At 44.4% G+C, this 20097-nt stretch overlaps 1 protein-coding gene across 1 annotated transcript; it reads left to right on the top strand.

The window, feature by feature from the left end:
* Window positions 1–10557: 10557 nt before the first annotated feature.
* Aadacl3 (arylacetamide deacetylase like 3) lies at window positions 10558–19483 on the top strand. The gene is made up of 4 exons (XM_052715839.1): window positions 10558–10728; window positions 17166–17382; window positions 18072–18135; window positions 18709–19483. The coding sequence occupies exons 1-4, from the start codon at window positions 10558–10560 to the stop codon at window positions 19481–19483; spliced, it is 1227 nt and encodes a 408-aa protein (XP_052571799.1).
* Window positions 19484–20097: the final 614 nt, after the last annotated feature.

The following is a 20097-nucleotide window of genomic DNA, read 5'->3' as shown; positions in this document are numbered from 1 at the left end:
GAGGGCCAGAGGTAATGACCAAAGCATGTGACAGAGTGATTAAGGGAAGGGATCATGAGATGAGGAACAAAGATGGCCTCTTGAAGCTAGAAAAGGAACTGAATATGAATATCCAGAGGCACCATCCCTTCCACACTGTGATTTTAGACTTCTAGTTCCAAAATGGGAAAAGAATTAAGCTGCTAAGTTTGTGATAATTTATTACAGCAGCTAGAGGGAACTAATATAATTCAGCCCCATTCTCCTTCTACATGAGCTTATTAACTGAGATGCATCATAAAGCATAAAGAGCTGCTAATTAAACCATCTCAGTACTCAATATTGTCCCTCAGTTCCCAGGATGTACCCTCTGCCGTCCTCTGTCTTCTCTGCAACTTTCAAAACTGCTTAAATACATTTGTAAGTCTCTTTATCCTCCATCATCCTGAAAGGTCTTGGCAGTGAGGAGTGCAGCAGCAGCAGCAGCAGCAGCAGCAGCAGCAGTAGCAGCAGGGCATTCAAGGAGACTAATGAGGGATGCTGATCTTGGTTATTCAGTCCGGTAGGATTGCCTTGTTGAATGATCCAATGGCATCTTGGACTAGAGATTAATGTATTATACTCAGATCCAGCTAGAAGCTCTCTTCACACAAGTCTGGGATCCACTTCCAGGACTGTGGTGGAACCCTGCAGTCTGCAGCTGAACTATCCCTGATGAGCCTGCATAGTTCCTTATGAAGCTCTTCTCAGAGTATCCTACCTGAGTGTCCATCTGTTTCCCACTCAGGCTCTGATCATGTGACTGGAACATCCCCTTTCTTTCTGATTCAGACTATGAGAAGAATGTGTAGCTCAGGTGTGGGCATAGGCTTGTTGGCTGACATCAGGAACTGGTGCCAAGTGGCTCTGGACACTGTCCACTTCCACCTGTGGCTATGAGAAACGGGCAGGCTGTTCCCCCAGACACCTGCACATGCTTGAATCTTTGCCGCATGATCGCGCTAGGAGAAGGCACTTCTGCCTTGCAGAACAGTTAAAGCAGAAATGGAGAGAGTCTGGAATCCCTTCTTTGAGAGAGCTTTTTGCCGGGGGAGTCTTCACCTTAAATACTTCCTAGCCTCTGACTTTGCACACGTAGAGTGCAAAGCCAGAAGTATTACATCACAAGAGAAGAACTATTTAGTATCAGTGATGAAGGATACTGCTGGGGGATGCATCTCGTTCCCTGATCCCTAAATCCCCTAGATCTCTGTGTCTAACGTCCTAACCCCCAATACCTTACAAGGAGACATTATTTGAAGATGGCTGTTCCAAGCCTGTCAACTGTGACTAGCCTACCTAGCCAAAGGGGGGATTTTGGACACAAAGACAAACAGAGAAATGAAGGGGTGGAAGACAAAGGGTAAGAACAGCCATCTCTAAGCCAAGAGGGCAGCCGTGGGTCTGTCCCTGGTAGCACCCAGAAGGAGCCAGTCTTGCTGTCTGTCACCTTGATTTGGCATTTCCAGCCTCCCTGAAGTGGCGGAGACTAAGGTTGTGCTGTTTAATCCTCTCAGCCAATGTTTTATGACCGTCTGAGTAAAGACTATGAAACACGCCTGTGGTGATAAATTGGTAAACGCTTGATGAACACAGCAACACAATGCACAAGAGATAATATGATTAGAATTTCAGGGAGACTCCATGAAACAAGTTCATTGTGCACTACGAGGATCTGTGAGGCAGAAACACTTGACCTCAGGCCATGGTTGAGCCTCAGTTACCAAATATCAGGGTCGAATTAGTATGTGTTCCACATGCCACACCCTGGCACTTAAGACTTGTCTTTTCTGTGCGTAGGGAGAAACATGGGAGAGTAGCATAATGCTCCCAGATTTTTATTTTTTTCTTCCTTCCTTCCTTTCTTTCTTTCTTTCTTTCTTTCTTCCTTCCTTCCTTCCTTCCTTCCTTCCTTTCTTTCTTTCTTTCTTTCATTCGAGAGAGAGAGAGAGAGAGAGAGAGAGAGAGAGAGAGAGAGAGAAATTCATTCTCCAAAGAATACTGATTTTATTTATTTAAGAAAAACACTGAAGAGGGGAAATAAAGCACAGGAAATTATTTGAAGAGGCGGGGAAGCATTTTTAAAAGCTCAAATCTGCAAAATTACAAAGAACACTTTGAAGCAGCAATTAGATAATATAAAGGGTGATGTCAGTTCAAAGTTTAAAGGTAGTTACTGGGCAGTTATCCTTGCAGGGGAGTGGTGTGTATGTGTGTGTGTGTGTGTGTGTGTGTGTGTGTGTGTGTGTGTGTGTGTGTGTATCAAGTTGTGGTGACCTTTGGGCAAGGTTGAGGTTCTGGGAGAATTATTTATTTGTTTGTTTATTTTACATCTCCACCACAGTTCCCCTCCCTCCCCTCCTTCTAGTCTCTTCCCCCACCTCTTCTCTGCCTCCACTGAGGCCCCCTCCACTCCTCCTCCCTTTCTATCCAGAAAAGGGCAGGCCTCCCATGGATATTGACAAAACATGGCTTATCAAATTGTCGTAAGACTAAGTACCTTGACCTTGTATTAAGGCTCGGCAAGGCAACCCAGTATGAGGAATAGGGTCCCAAAAGCCAGCCCATCAGGTAATCTGCAACAATGTGTGCAATGCCATCCTCTATTGTCTCCTGGTTTTATTTATTTTATTAATGTTGATGCAAAGGACTCCATTTTGATCCTGACAACATTCACACCAGCATCTCTCTGGGTTTGACTTTCGCCCTGTTGGAAACTTTCCTACAAAGTACAGAGGTGATCTAGAAGTGGAAGCTGTTTTTCCCTGGCAGCAAGCGAGGAGAAGCACACCAACAGCCTGAAGACAGGATGAGTCATTTTACCCACAGCTTCCAGTGTTCTTCTCAGAAATTAAGAGTAATTGTTCTTGCAGAGGACCCAGGTTCAATTTCCATCACTCACTTGGTGCCTCACAACCATCTGTAACTCCAGTTCTTGAGATCCATATCCTCTTCTGGCCTCTGTGAGCGCTGCATGTACATGGTGCACAGATACATGTACAGGCAGAACACCCATACTCATAACATGAAAAATAAAGAGAAAAAAGTTTGAATCAAGCCAACTGAGCTGAACATGGTGCTGCAATCCCAGCAACTGGGTGGTGGAGCAAGAAGATCAAGGAGTTCGAGGCCATCCTCACTACACAATGAGTTGATGGATAAATCAAAGAATAATGATGCAGTTCAGTGTGTTGAGAGTACAAGAGTGATCGCTTCTGGTCTAGTCCGGATTGAGGTTTAAACTAACACAGCTGATCTGAGGGGTAACATCTCTATGCATCAAAAATATGAAAGTGTTCTCTCTTTTTTAAACTTAACAATCCTCACTTGGTTTTTTTTCCTCCTACTGAGATAACTATTACCAAAAGATTGAGGAAAAAAAATTAGAAACAATCTAGATGTCTAACAATAGTTGATTGAATCAATTATGGCAAGTACAAATGATGTAATGAGTATTTTATTTTGTAGACAATGAAAATTATTTAAATTAATTGGTATGGAAAGGACAAGAGTAGGTTATAATGTCCCATGTAAATACATGTGTATACACACACACACACATACACACACACGCACAGACACACAAGCTTGTGTACTTTGGTTTGGTTTGAGCTCAGACAATTTTGAGGATTTTATTTAAGAAAAAAATGTAAAGTTGTGAATCTGCTTTAGATTCAAAAGTGAGTGAAGAATCGTGGCACTTCTCTGTGATCACAGCACTTCGTGTCTAAAGAAGAAGGATAGCCACAAGTGAGGCCAGTCTGGACTGGGTCACATAGTGAGTTACGGGCCAGCCTGAGCTACTGCTGTGAGACCTCGCCTCAAAATAATAATAATTAACAACAACATCACCAGTGTGAGTCTCCACTCTTAACACTGGCTTCTTTCTTCCTTTTTTTAAACCTTTTTGTTTCTTGAGGTTTTATCTTGCTATGTACCTCAGGATGGCCTTGAATTTGTGGGCCTTTTGCCTCAACTTCTCAGGTGCTGGAATTTCAGGTTCGAGCACCATGCCCAGCTTCCATTCTTTTATTATTTTTATTTCTTTCTCCAGTATTGATTTTTGTTTGTTTTGTCTTTTAATCCCATCCCTCTGGAAGCAGAGGCAGGTAAATCTCTGTGAGTTCAAGGCCAGCCTGGTCTACTATTGAGTTTCAGAACAGCCAAGTCTACATAGAAAGACTCCATATAAAAAAAACACAAAAATAAGTAAACAAACAAACAAACAAATAAATAAAAATACTCTAGGGACTGTGGGTGTGTCTCAGTGGTAGAGTACTTGCATAGTAAGCTCTAGAGCTGGTCCTCAGTGCCACACACCCCAATGCCACACACAGAGAACTTTTATTTGTTAGTAATATATTTGTGTGAATATGAGTGTGCACACACCACGACTTCTGTGTGAAGGTCAGAGGATAACTTTCTGGAGTGGTTCTTTCCTTCCTCCATGGTTCCAGAGATGAACTCAGGATATTTGACTTGCACAGCGTGTGCCTTTATTTGCTGAGCCCCTCAGAATAATTTTTACATCAGTATTTCTACATAGATAAGAGAATCATTTTTTTCTGTTGTGTAACAGGCTTTGGCCTAACATAGATTTGCAACCAGCTGCCTGTTGAGCAACCCATTAGCAGTTGCTGCTTAGCTCATGTCCTGATTACTCATGCTCCTCCTTGGAGCTGAATGGCAGACGGCTAAGCCTGTGTGGTCACTGGGAGTTTTCTTTGTTAACTGAAATTTTGTCAATGCATAAAATAAGGGGGCACAATAGGAGCTGCCCTTGTCTGTGAAGTCCCCTGTGACAGGTATTAGGAGATTCTCTAATTTTCTGAAGGCTGCTTAACTTTATCAAGGCTCAATTTTCTATCCATTAAGTGGGCACAAGACTTGAATCTCTTGAAACACAGTCAGGGGAACTGTGTATGTGTTGTGGTTTCTCTTCTAACTGGTCTTGGGGAGTCTGGAACAGGGCATGGCCTCTAGCCCTATCCTAATGAGACCTTGTCATCATGGACACAATGTTTTCCATGGCACCCGCCTTCATCTTGTGAAGACTCCTGCCTGAGGATCTGACCTGGAGCAGGGAACTTTGGTCAGGTAGCTGTGATTATTGTCTGGTTTGTGTCTGGCTCATCTTTATCAGGACAGACACTTGCTGGGAGAGTCCCGGCCAGGCAGAAGGCCAGGCTAAGGATGCCGTTCACGAGAGACACGTGAAGGTGACTCAGTGGAACACACTCGGTAGCAGAGTCACAGTATTGCGCACAGGTTCCAAAGAGGAGGGTGACATGTCTGGCAGAGACATCAGAAGAAGGCAGGCCACAGCTGGAGTCCATTGGGAGAAGAGTGCCTGTGGGTCAGAGTGCTTCCTGGGGGCCAGTGGGATGGATGACCCCAAGGCTTGCTACACAAGGCTAATGGTCTGAGGTGGATCCACAAAACACATGGTAGAGGGAGAGAACTGACTCTCAAAGAGTTGTCCTCTGACTCCACATGCCTGCCTGCTGTACTCTCTCTCTCTCTCTCTCTCTCTCTCTCTCTCTCTCTCTCTCTCTCTCTCTCACACACACACACACACACACACACACACACACACACACACACGATAATAAGTAAAATTTAAATAAAAACCTTTATTCAAGTCCAGAACGTTATTCATACATGAATTATTCAATCAGTGAATTACTGCATGCCTGCATGTGTGTCTGTATGTGTGTGGGGGGGAGGTCAGAGGTTAATGTTGGGTGTCTTCTTCAATCACTTCTCTATCTTATATTTTTCTTAATTTTTTGGAGATTTATTTTTGCGCATACATCCATGTTGTCCATGTGTGTGTGTACCTTGCAGATACCAGAAGAGGAGGTCAGATTCCTAGGAGTTGGAGTTACAGGCAATTGTGAACTGCCCCACATAGGTGCTGAGTACTGAACTTGGATCTTCTGCAACAGCAGTACACACTCTTTAATGACCGAGCCGTCACTCTAGCCACTTTTGAATCGATTAGTGTGTGTGTGTGTGTGTGTGTGTGTGTGTGTGTGTGTGTACACGTGTGTGTGTGTGAGCATGCCTGTGGAGATCACAGGGCCACTTGTGGAAGTCAGTTTTCTCCTACCACAGTGTGGGTGTCAGGGGTCAAACTCAGGTCGTCAGGCTTGGTGGCAAACCGTTTTACCCACCGAGCTGTCTTGACAGAGCTCATCTTATTTTTTGAGATGAGTCTTTCACTGAACCTGGTCTTTTGCCTATTCAGCCAGACTAGCAAGCCAGCAAGTGTTGACAAATTTCTAAATGGTCTAATTAAATAAAAAAAACACAGAGCCAGATATATGGGTGAAACCCTGGGAGAGATCAGGGGAACAGGGAAAGCCACCAGCCAACCTTACCTTAGCAACTCTGCAGCTTCCAAATACGAGTGACTTCCTGTCTACCCACAGCTATACGCCTTGCTCTTCTGCCCTCTGATTTGTTCTCTCCATTCAGCTATATCACTTCCTCTTCCTACACAGTTCTATCACTTCCTGTCTGTCTATACAGACCTCCAGACCTCCATGGTTAACTAGTTTTGGAATTTAAGGTGTGTGCCACAACCACACCTGGCTCTGTTTCCAGTGTGGCCTTGAACATACAGAGATCCTGCCTGCCAAGTGATAGGGTTAAAGGCGGGTGCTAACACTGCATGACTTCTGTGTTGTGGCTGGCTTTTTCCTCTGATCTCCAGGGAAGCTTTATTTATTAAAGCACAAATAAAATATCACCACAAGCAAGCTTCAGGAGTCCCCCTGTCTATGACACTCCAACACTGAGGATTACAGGTGTGTACTGCTATGCCTGGCTTTTAACATGGCTGCTGGGAACCCAAACTCTGGTGTCCACGCTTGCGTGAAAACATTGTATGGACTGAGCTGTCTTTCCGCCTTCCAGAAGGGAGTTCTAAGTGGTGGGTTAGATATGTAGGTATGAGTCTATATGAGTCTATATGTAGGCCACACAAGGTTAAAGTGGCCACTGCAGCCTTTCTATGAAGTCCATGTTGGGTGTAGAGTGAGCCAGGGGTGTTAGGCCTAGTTGTTCCACAGAGGGGAATTCTTAGGGTTTCTATTGCTGTCCTAAAAAAAAAAAAAAAAAAAAAAAAAAAAAAAAAAAACTGTGCCCAAAAACAATTTGAGGAGGAAAGGGTCTATTTCAGCTTACAACTCTCAGGTCACACTCCATCATTGGGGGAAGTTGATCTAGAGACTCGAGGCAGGAACCTGGGTGCAGGAACTGAAGCAGAAGCCATGGAAGGCTGATGCTTATTGGCCTGATCCTCCTGCCTTGCTCAGTTTGCTTTCTTATATAACTCAGAGCTACCTGCCCAGGGGTGGTACACAGTGGACTGGGCCCTCCAACATCAATCATTAATCTAGAAAAAGTACTACAGACTTGCCTACAGGCAAATTTTATGGTGGCATTTTTTCAGTTGAAAGTTCCTCTTCCCAAATGAGTTTGTGTCAAGTTGGCAAAAGACTAGCCAACACAGGTGAATTCACAAAAGACCAATATTGGGCTTAATGCCAGTGAACTAGAAGCAACAGAGCCTTGAAACAGTGTCAAGGGTGACTGAGCCCTGATTTATGTACTAACAAGTTAAACCTGAATTTGTGGGAACTTACCGTCACACCTTAACATATGCAAAGGATTTGGTCCAGGGCTTGCCATAGAGGAAAAACAAAACAAAACCTCAGACTTTACTTTATAGATGAATAAAAACTGAGGGAGACAGAGACAAAGAGACAGACAGAAAGAAAGACTGACAGAGAGAAGATTGCCATCTTCCCAGAGCTATTTTCCATGCAGATGCTGGGAGACAACAGCATTAAACTTCCGGTCCTTGGTCCTTTCCTCACATCAGCTCTTCTCACAGACTATGCCTGGGGATGGGGGTAGCGTGGGGGTACTTACAGGTTATCTATCAGAACCAGAAGCTTTAGGTAGAATCCAGTACAAAATGTACACAAGGGACAAAATCAGAAAGAAATCTACAAGAGTGTCTTATATTCAAGCTAGATTTAGAATCTAGCCCCACTGAAGCCAGTTGTTATTGAAACAGCCACCGTGAAAGGTGGCTGCTGGGACAAGCAACCTTGCATCTCTGCACCTCCATGCAATGTTCCTACAACATCTTGCATAAATGCCCCTGGCAGTGTCCTTCCCATCCCACCCAGTGTCATTCCCCTCCAAGCTTGCCACAGGGATGTGACCTGATAAGACTCACTATCAGGAGCCCTTCCTTTACAGAGAGAAAGAGCACAATGGTCTCCGTGGATGCTCTATAGCCAGGCACTGGAGGACTGTGTAGACCCTCCATGGCTAGGTAGGGGCTCCAGCATCCCCACTCACACACCACTGGCCAGGATGCATCCCAAGCTCCCATGCCCATACAGCAGGGGCCAGAGCATTGCAATCTTGTGGGTCCACAAGGGACATGAATGTGTCTGAAGAATATGGAGGAAGTGTGTTGGTCATTGTTTCTGTTGCTGCCATCTGTTGAGTGTGTGGCATGGCACACACATACTAATACTTTGTATTTGATGATGTGTTTTGGTGCACTCAACCACCCCCTGAGGAAACATTTAGAAACTGTCAGTAACTTGCTTCTTATTAGAATGCTTGGCATTAAGCAGACCCAACACTCAAATCCAAGTGACCCTGATGCAGATTTTCTTGACCTCAGCTGTGTTGATTTGTTAGACCAGACACTTCTGTGTTGCAGGAGCCAATGTAAGTATAGAGATGCTTAGCACGTCTCTGGCATCTGTCTCATTAGCATTAGAGATGCTAATACCCAGCTCATCTGTCACCCACAATATCTCTAGGCATTGTCCAGTTGTCTCCTGAGAGGTAAAATCCCTTTGTTTGAAAACTTGTGCTCCATCACCAGGTTGGAGAATGTTCTAGTTCATTTTTGTGACTGTAATAAAATACCCCAATGAAAGCAACGTAGGGGAGAAAAGGGTTTGCTTCAGCTCACAATTCCATGTTCCAGTCCATCATTATGGGGAAATGAAGGCAGAAACTTCAAACAACTAGTCACATCATGTCCACAGGCTAGAGCAGAGAGAAAAATTAATGCATGCATACTCATCTGCTTGCTTGCATGTGCTCATCTCCATTTCTCTGCTCTTACACAGTTCAGGACCCTGGCCTAGGAAATGGTGCTGCCCACAGTGGCCTGGGTTTTCCTCATATCAAGTAATTTAGTTAAGACAACTCCCCGCAGGCATGCCCACATGTGGACAAGTCCTCGTGGAGACTTTCTTTCCAGTTGATTCTAGGTTGTGTTAGTTTGATAATTAAAGCCAACTATCACAGGGAGACAGGAAACAGGGTCCATGTCCCCATTACTATGATTATATAGAACCTCCTTGCTAGGAAAGGTTGTGAAAACTGCCTTAGCATCTGACCTGACCTAGAAAGCAAGCATACTTAAGCTTCTCTGTTTTACAATGGAGAGAAAAAAAAAATGGCTCATCAATCCCTCCATTTGGTGCACCTTTGCATAGACCTGACAGAGATCCAGCCTCTAGGCACAAAACCATAAAGTTGGGGCCTAGAGAGATGGCTCAGTGGTTAAGAGCATTGGTTGCTCATGAAGAAGACCTGGATTCAATTTCCAGCACCCACATGGTAGCTCACAACCATCTGTAACTCTATTCTTGTGGCAATGACACCTTCTTATGGCATCCAGGACACCAGGCAATCATGGTGCACAGACATACATTCAGGCAAGATACTCACAACATAAAATAAAAATAAATAAGTCATAAAACAACAGTAACATAAACAATTCTATATTCAAAATGTATGTTCTACATTAAGGGACTGGCATCCTGGATGATAATAAAAGCCACAGATGAGAATTAAGCAGAGTGGTGCCAAAGGGTCATGGGGCTGTTGGTAGTGAAGTATTACAATTTTAAATAGCTAGCTAGACAGAAGGTGACATTTGAACAGCAATAGGCACGTTAGGAAGAATAGAGCCCAGTTGGCATCTAGTGTGTGTGTGTGTGTGTGTGTGTGTGTGTGTGTGTGTGTGTGTGTGTGTCGGGGGTGGGGGGGTTGTTGCACAGAGAAACAGCAACTGCAAAGGCCCTGGTGCCTCCTTATCTAGTTAAGGAATAGTAAGTGTGGCAAGACTAGAATTAGGGTGTGGGCGATGACGTTTGAGGGCAATGGTCTAATGACTTCAGTAACTCTGTGGCTTACCCAATGCTGTATCTAGCAGCAATGCCAAGATTTAAATAAGAGCTCTTGAGATCTCTTTCCAGCTGAATGAATGAATCTATAGGAGCCACTTTCTCCTCTACATGCGCCCTGGTCTAGAACCACACCCTCCCCTGTGTCAGCGACTCCTTGTCTGGGCTGGCCCAGTGTTTACAGGAAGCAGGGAGGCGGAGATGGAATCAGGCGATGTATAAGAGGCCTGCTGGCCTGCACTGCATCTTCCATAGCCTGTGGCAGGCACAAATGACACTTGGCTTCCTCTGAGGTAGAAGCAGCATGGTGGTTCTGGCCCTGACACTCCTTGTAGCTGCTGCTGCTGCGTTCTCACTAGGAGTTCTGCTGTGGGTGATCTGTATACAACTTTGGACGGAACACATCCCCGAAGGCATCACTCATCCTGTGAGGCTGCGAATCCTCAGTTGCCTTTTACGTCTGTCAATGACATGGGTGAGTTTATGTTTTGCTTGTCTCCTTTGCCTGAGGGCTGAGGATAGATGTGAGGAAAAATCAGATACTGGATCCTTCAATACTACACACAATTCAAAGAATGTTTGCTTTCTCGATGTCTCAGTCAACTTCTCATTACTGTATCAAAATACCTGAGACAAAGGATTTACAAAGCATAAAGGTTTATTTAGGTTCATGTTTTTTGAGGTTGTAACTTGAGATATTGGCTTCATTGTGTTGGGCCCGTGGAAAGGGAGCATATCCCAGTAGGAGCATATGGCTGAGTAAAACTGCTCATGTCCCACGTAACAAAAGAGGAAGAAGAAGGATTGAGGTCCCACAGTGCCTTTTCTTTTAAATTCATCTTATATTTGTCATACAAAGGAATGGGCTCCGAGGTGTATTTTAGAGTACATGTGTCATTAGACTTTTTTTTGAGACTGAGTTTCTCTGTGTGACCTTGGCTGTCCTGAAACTCTCTCTGTAGACAAGGCTGGCCTCAAACTCAAAGATCTGCTTGCCTCTGCCTCCTGAGTGTGCCACCAATGCCTGGCTTAGACCTTGATCTTATCCTTTATCTTCCCTTAGTGGCCTATATCCCCAGTGACCTAAGGACCTCACACTAAGCCTTCTTCCTAAAACCTCTGCCATCTATAATAGCATCACCCTGGGGCCTTTTCCACATGTGCCTCTGGGGAACACGGAAGTGTGCAAGCTATGGTACCAGTTAACACAGAGGAGAAAGACCAATCTCATTCCTTGTTAGTCCTCAGTACTTTGTGAAGCTCTGAAGGTAGAGATGAATTTTTGGGCTCCAGTGACTACAGACCTGTTAGCTAGAGTCAGCAAACAACAAAATTAAGAAAACAGAAAGCAAATTAATAAATTAGCTCAAGACATTTGCAGAACCATATAGAACACACCTTTTAAAAAACATTAAAATGTATTTATGTTATGGGTACAGGTGGGTTTTTGGCCTACATTCATGTCTGTGTACCATATGTGTGCATTACCTGCAGAGGCCAGAAGAAGGACTAGAGTTACGGATGGTTGTGAGCTACCACATATGTGCTGGGAATTGAACCTGGGTCCTCTAGAAGAGAAACCATCGCTCTAAACTGCTGAGTTCCATAGAACATAACTTTAACAAATCTTTTGTTGCCTTTTTAAAAACTATTTTTAAGTCCAGGCATGGTGGTGGCACATGCCTTTGATCCCAGCACTTGGGAAGTAGAAGAAGATGGATCTCTGTGAGTTTGAGGTCAGCCTGGTCTACATAGTGAGTCCCAGGACAGCCAAGGATAAAAAGAGAAACTCTGTCAAAAAAAAAAAAAAAGACAAAAATACCTATTTTTTAAACAATTGTTATACAAGCTATTGAGTTTCATCATTTGCAAATAAAATTTATTTTTGTAGATTCTCCCCCTAACTTGCTCTCTCTTATGCCTTTCCACCCCCATAACCTCCTGTCCACCTTCAAATCCCATGGGTCCTATTGCTCTGCCTCCCATTTTAACCCCTTTCCCCCTTCTCATGACCTCCTTTCTATTTCATAGCTCACAGCCACACTCACAACCACTTTTACACACACACATAAAAATGTTAAGATAGGATCCATGTATGAGAGAGAACATGTTTTTTGTCTTTCTGAATCTGGATCACCTCACTATAACACCCCAAGGATTCTACATCCTACCACACCGACATTTATGCATCTGTGTTCACTGCTGCCCTATTCATGATAGCCAGGAAATGAAACCAGTCTAGACATCCATCAACAGATGAATGGATGGAGAAAATACATAATATGAAACACACAATGAAAAAAAATGAAACAAGGTCTAATTCTACAGACCAGACTTGCCTTAAACTCAGGAGAGATCTGCTATGGGATGTTCTGTATGCTGTGAATATGTGTTGCTCTGGTTGGTTGATAAATAAAATGCTGATTGGTCAGTAGCCAGGCAGGAAGTATAGGCAAGATAAGGAGACAAGGAGAATGCCAGGAATAGGAAGGCTGAGACAGGAGTCACCAGCCAGATACAGAGGAAGCAAGATGTGAAGGCAGAACTGAGAAAAGGTACCAAGCTACGTGGCTAAACATAAATAAAAATTGTGGATTAATTTAAGTGTAAGAGCTAGTCAGTAATAAGCTTGAGCTAATGGCCAGCAGTTATGATTAATATAAGCTTCTGAGTGATTATTTTATAATCAGCTGAGGGACCTCACAGCTGGGCGGGATACAGAAAAACTTCCAACCACAGAGATCTGCCTGTGTCTGTCTCTTGAGTGTTGGGATTAAAAGTGTGCATCATCACACCCAGACACAATGGAATTTTACTCAACCATTAAAAAAGAGAGAGAGGGTATTTTTAGGAAATTGATGGAACTGGGGATCATTATGTTCAGTGAAATGTACCAGAAATAAAACAGTTTCCAGGGCCTGCTTCTGCAAATGGCCAGACTAGAATCCATGATTTTCCCCCTGGTGGTTTTTTGTTTGTTTTGTTTTGTTTTGTTTTGTTTTACAGTCTATAGTCCAGGTTCCTAGTTACCATGACTTAGTTTCCCTGTGTGCTAAATAGGGAATCATAACAGCCCCTACTGCATCGTATTTCTCAAGGATCCCAGAGTTGAGCTATCCAGAGGGCAGATTGCATCATCTGGGCTAGGGTAAGCCCTCCTTATACATCACACACTGTTACTGTTGATTCTTTCTGTAATGGTGTGTTATGCAACCACTGTGTGCCCCAGTCCAGGATCTGAGTTCGGGGATAGGTTAAAAAAAAAAAAAAAAAAAGGAGGAGGAGAAGAAGAGAAGAAGAAGGAGGAGGAGGAGAAGTCGTCTGCCTCCAGGGAGCTTGCAGTCCATAACAGCAGAGAGCAGGGGCTAGCCAGTGTTAAGCAAGCTCAATAGGACTCTGGCTACAGATAGCTTCATACAGGGACCAGGCCCGGCAGAAAAGCATAGCAAGGCAGAGAGGGAGACATAAGCTTGCTTACTCAAGGGTTAAAATGCAAGAGACCCTATCTTTGATGAAAAGGATACAAATTACCCTATTTTCACTACTAACTGCTGATTGTAGCGTCTCCTGCCACTGGGGGTCAGGAACTTGGGGATCTGTAGAACACAGTACCCAGGGCAGAACTGTAACTCTCCCAAAAGAGGAATCACAAATCTTTTGACTGAAGGATTATTTCATGTGCTGCACACATGGGAAGTGGTGGTCTTACCCATTTGAGACCAGGGTACTGACTGACAGCAGCCATGGCTTGTGGTTTTGTTCAGACGCGTGCAATCGTCACATCACACACGCCATTTGTCTGATGGCTATATGCGTGTGAAACTGCCTTCCTGGATGGATTTCATGTATTTATTATGGATTTTAAAGAATGTTCTGTGGTGCTGGAAAGACAGTGCAGTCCATAAAGGGCCTACTGCTCACGCATGGGAACTTGAGTTCAGATCCTGAAGCGAAGCATAGAGCTGAGAACGATGGTGTGAGCCTGTGCCTGGGGGACAGAGGGAGGCACAGAGACTAGTGAATCCTTAAAGCTCATTGGCCAACCAACCTAATCCAATTGATGAGATACATTTCAAGTTTAGTAAGGGACCCTTTCTCAAAACATAAACTAGACAGGTCTGGGAAATGGCACAGTGGCTAATGTCAGTTGTTACCAAGACTGATGACCCGAGTTCTATCCCTGGGCCCCACATGGTGGAATGACAGATCAGACTCCACCAAGTTATCCTCTGACCTCTGCACATGTGTTGTGGCCCATGCACACCCATACATACCCACAAATAAATAAATGCACTAAAATAATAAATCACTGAATAAATAAATAAATGATACAATCAAGGAAAGACATCCAGTGTTGACCTCTGACCTCCTCATGCACACACAGATGTGCATACACCTACATTAATAAGTATATACACCACACACACTCAACACACAATACACACATCAAAAAGAAAAAAAATGTTCTGAGGTGAGTCCACAGGCTCCAATCACAGCCCAAATGATTGTGGTTGAGGACTAGAAACTACTGGAAAGACCCAGGAAATACCCATTTATTTATTTGAAAAATTTTTCTTCATACAGTATATTCCGATCATGGCTTTCTCTCCCTCATCTCTCAGATTCTCCCTGTTTCCCCACTCATTAGACTCCATGCCTCCTTTCTCTCTCTCTTTAGAGAACAAACAGGCCAATGAAGAACAAACAAACCAGAATAAAGCAAAACAAACAGAAAGACAGAGGGAAGCCAGGCAGAGGTGATGCATGCCTTAAATCCCACCACTTGGGAGGCAGAGGCAGGTGGATCTCTGAGTTTGAGGCCAGCCTGGTCTACAGAGCAAGTTCCAGGACAGCCAGGGTTACACAGAGAAACCCTATCCTGAAAAAAAAAATGAGTGGGGGGAGGGAGAGGGAGAGGAAGAGAGAGGAAGGGAGGGAGGGAGGGAGGGAGGGAGGAAGGAAGGAAGGAAGGAAGGAAGGAAGGAAGGAAGGAAGGAAGGAAGGAAGGAAGGAAGAAAAACAGGAAGGGGGTAAAAACAAAGAAAAAGCAGAAGCACACACACACAGACACACACACACACCATAAAAACACAAAATGGGAAACCATAACAGATAATAAAAATACAAGCAAGGTTAATTAAAAAAAAAAAGGCCAAACAAAGTATTATGAGACAAAACATCTCTAAAAACATCATTGAGTTTATTTTGTGTTGTCCATCTACTTCCTGGTGTGGAACTGCCCTAAAGTGTGGTTTGTATATCCATTGAGACTCCAATGGAGACAACTCATTTTTCCTTTTGGAGTGGTTGTCAATTGTAGATAGTGTCTTGGTTAGGGATGGGGCTTGTGTTTACTTCCCCTCTGAGCACCAGGACCCTATCTAGCACGGACATGTGTAGGCCTTGTGCATGCTGCTGTGCACAGTCTATGTGAGTTTGTATGTACAACAGTCCTGTTCTGCCTGGAAGATATGACTATCCCCACTGGCTCTTACAATCTTTCTGTCTCCCCTTCCTCCTGAGCCCTCAGGGGAGGCTTTTGATAGAGACATCCCATCCAAGGTCTCTTGCTTTCTGCACATTTTCCAGTTGTGGGTCTCTGTATTCATTCCCATCTCCTGCAGGAGGAAGCGTCTCTGATGATGGCTGGGTGAGACTATGGATATAGAAGGATGTTGTTGTTTATTAATATTTATTTTTTAAAGATTTATTTATTTATTATGTATACAGTGAGTGTTCAGCCTGCGTGTATGTCTGCAGGCCAGAAGAGGGCACCAGATCTCATTGTAGATGGTTGTGAGCCACCATGTGGTTTCTGGGAATTGAACTCAGGACCTCTGGAAGAACAGTCAGTGCTCTTAACCTCTGAGCCATCTCTCCAGCCCCTATATTTATTTTTAAAACCTTTAGCTAGATCTCAAAGATAACACAATAACCTGAAGAAGCCTCATTTGCAACAACAACACTGACATCACTGACCTCCAGTCAAACACATACACCTTCTGACTTCCCCCCTCATCCTTAATTTTCCTAAAAAGAAACACCTTTCATACCACATATTTTCCAAAAACATTTCAGTAGATGTCATGGAAAAATAAGAAAACACCCCTCTCTCCCTCTTCAAAAACATCACTTCCATAGCAATCAATATTTGGGAGACCCAGGCTGTCTTCCCTGGAGAGAAGACCATGTCCAGATCCCAGGTAGAGCAGGTATCTTCAAAAGGGAGCCTCAAGGGTTGGCCAGAAGCCTGGTTTGTGGATATCGTTCTATATAAATAAAGTACTGATTGGCCAGTGGCCAGGCAGGAAGTATAGGTGGGACAAGGAGAGAGGAGAATTCTGGGAAGTGGAAGGCTGAGAGAGAGACACTGCCAGCCGCCACGATGACAAGCAGCATGTGAAGATGCCAGTAAGCCACGAGCCACGTGGCAAGGTATAGATTAATGGAAATGGATTAATTTAAGCTGTAAGAACAGTTAGCAAAAAGCCTGCCACGGCCATACAGTTTGTAAGCAATATAAGTCTCTGTGTTTACTTGGTTGGGTCTGAGCGGCCGTGGGATTGGTGGGTGAGAGAGATTTGTCCTGACTGTGGGCCAGGCAGGAAAACTCTAGCTACACTGGTTTGTCATGTCTGGCATGTTAAGTGTCTAGGAAGAGTATGGTTGGGAGGAGTGGGTCTGGTGATGGAGCCACATGGCCTGGGTAGGTGTGAATTTAACTGCAGGTGCCTCAAGAGCATTCTGGGAGAGGGAGGAAATGCAGGAGGTCTGTGGTCGAGTCTGATCAATATTTCCCAAGTTCCTTCTTGGCGCCTGGGGAGGGTAGATGTAGCTGACAGGCTTCAGGCTGCATGTAAAATGACTGATGCATAATCCTTCTCAACCCATTGCCTCTTCTCTCTCTGACAGGGGATGATTTTTGAGAAGCTGGGACTGTGTTATGCACCCCAGTTTGCCAGTTTTGTGCATGATCTGAAGCCACTCAAGAGAGATCCTGATGTTGTGGTCACAGATCTTCGCTTTGGGACAATCCCTGTGAAACTATATCAGCCCAAGGAATCCTCCTCCACCCTTAGGCCTGGCATCATCTTCTTCCATGGTGGTGGAACCATCCTGGGGAGCCTGAGTAAGAAAGCCTTTCTTCTGGCTTCTTCAAGCCCCCTGTCACCCTGATAAATGAGCTTGAAAGAATGGTCATTTTGTGGTAGCTAGAGAGATGGCTCAGTAGTTAAGAACACTTTCTGCTCTTCCAGAGGACCCAAGTTAATTCCTAGTACTTATCTGGGGCATCATACAACTCTAGCCTGTAACTCAAGCTCCAAGTGATCTAGCTCCTTCTTCTGGTGTCCATGGACACCTTCACATGTGTGTGTACAACACATACACATAAGAAAAAGTAAAGTAAGTCTTAAAATAAGATAGTCATTCTCCCTGGTAGACAGTCTACTGTTGTGACCAAGAAAGCCCAGGGCCATGAGTAGGCACAGATCACTTTGGTGGTATATTGTGCAATGGTCTGGCCTGTTCCTAAATTGATATAATACCACTATCACACACTGAGTCACTGCAATCTCTTCACTTTGGGATGTTTTTGCTAAGTGGTAGAGTACATCAGGTCATGGGCATCTTGGAGAACGTTGTCCTTGTAGCTCACAGAAGCAAAACAAGAGAAGTTGGAAGGATATTTACTCAACAGTCAGAAGCTACTTTATGACCTGCTCAGCTAACTCAGGCACTCTATTTACAAAAGGAGAATGGCCATGAAGGCTGAAGGAAAATGACCTAGTAAATGTGACGTTTGATTTTGTTTTCCAGGAACCCACCACAGCATATGCTTACGTTTGTCCAAGGACTGTGACTCTGTTGTCATAGCAGTCGGGTAAGGAAGGGGAAAATGGGAGCACATAAGCAGATAGCCCTCATTTGTAGTGACAGGGTCTGAAGGTTGAACCTGAAGCAGATGGATTTGGAGAGGAGAACGGGGGAGGCCTGGGCTGTGAGAACCCACTAAGGAGAAGCAAGGAATGGAGGAGAGAGGGACAGTGGACTGGACCCCCTTCCTTAGTGCATGAAATATTTGTGGACAACAGCATCATTTAACCCTGGCTTTTGGAGGCTGATAGGGATGGGGATGGCACTTTGGTTTTGATTGGAAGAGTTCATTAGTTTTAACAGCCCTGCCCATGGCAGACAGGCAACATCTCCTCTGCCTAAAGCCTGCAGTGCCACTGGAACATCTAAACAATATCACATCCATCTCAGTGGATGGCAATTGCTTCCTCTGAGCTAAATGGCAAGCAAGAAGATTTTATGTCTACTGGGTGTTTGGGTCCTTGCCTATCTCCTCCTATTCAGGCTTCAAAAAGGGATTTGAGTTACAAGATGTCAGACAAGGGTCCTTTGGGTTTGGGTAAGCATTGAGCATAATCTATGGTCCTTCATTCCTCTTTAGATACAGAAAGTCTCCCCAGTACAAGTTCCCAGTAATGAAAGAGGACTGTGTGGCAGCCACCACCCAGTTTCTGAAATCATTGCATGTGTACGGAGTGGATCCAGCTCGGGTTGTGGTCTGTGGTGACAGTGTAGGAGGAAATGCAGCCACTGTGGTGTGTCAAACATTTGTGAACCAAGCAGATCTTCCTCGGATCCGGGCTCAGGTTTTGATCTACTCCTCACTGCAAACTATAGATTTTGGGGGCCCTTCTTATCAACAGAATGCCAACATTCCACTGCTCCCTTGGAATCTGGCCTTTTACTGTTGCTGTTGTCACCTAGACATGAAGACTTCCTGGAAAAGTGTCATCAAGAATGGTGCCCATTTGCCTCTGGAAATCTGGGAGAAATACAGAAAGTGGTTAGGCTCAGAAAACATCCCAGAGAGGTTTAAGAAGCGAGGCTACCAATGCGTACCCCCAGGGCCTGTGAATGAAGATGCTTACCAGGAGGTAAATCTCATACTGAACACAATATGCTCACCCCTCATTGCAGAAGATGATATAGTATCTCAGCTCCCAGAAACCTGCATTGTGAGCTGTGAGTATGACCTTCTCCGAGACCATTCACTTCTATACAAGAAGAGGCTGGAAGATCTGGGGGTGCCTGTGACATGGCATCATATGGAGGATGGTTTCCATGGAGTGCTTAATACCCTTGACTTTGGCTTCTTGAGCTTCCCTTGCTCCTCAAGAATTATGGACGTGGTTACCCAGTTTATTAGAAAGTTGTGACCCTCATCCCTTCATGTGGTGGCTCCACCAACCTAGTCTGGGTCCTAGAAGAATACAATGTGTGCTCTTTATGATGAGTAGAGAGGAGACAGGCTGAAGAGAATGGAGTGAGGCTCTATGTCCTTGTTCACTCTTTGGGAAAAATCTGAGCTGACCATCTGCAGCATCTGATTGAGAGACTGAATTTGTACATGAAGCTTGTCCATAATCCTCTTAGCTAGAAGTCAGACTGTCTAGGCTGATTGAGACTTTATGATAGATGTATCTGGTTGACTTGACTGTAGCTAGAGTTTTCCTGCCTGGCCCACAGTCAGGACAAATCTTTGTCACCCGCCAGTCCCACAGCCGCTCAGACCCAACCAAGTAAACACAGAGACTTATATTGCTTACAAACTGTATGGCCATGGCAGGCTTCTTGCTAACTGTTCTTATAGCTTAAATTAATCCATTTCCATAAATCTATACCTTGCCACATGGCTCGTGGCTTACTGGCATCTTCACATGCTGCTTGTCATGGCAGCGGCTGGCAGTGACTCTTTCCGCCTTCCTGTTCTTTCTTTTCTCCTCTCTATTAGTCCTGCCTATACTTCCTGCCTAGCCACTGGCCAATCAGT

Source organism: Peromyscus californicus, unplaced genomic scaffold, assembly GCF_007827085.1.
Source record: "Peromyscus californicus insignis strain IS unplaced genomic scaffold, ASM782708v3 Scaffold_5__1_contigs__length_169319896, whole genome shotgun sequence".
Classification (NCBI taxonomy): Eukaryota; Metazoa; Chordata; class Mammalia; order Rodentia; family Cricetidae; genus Peromyscus; species Peromyscus californicus.
This window is presented reverse-complemented; position numbering and strand designations above follow the sequence as displayed.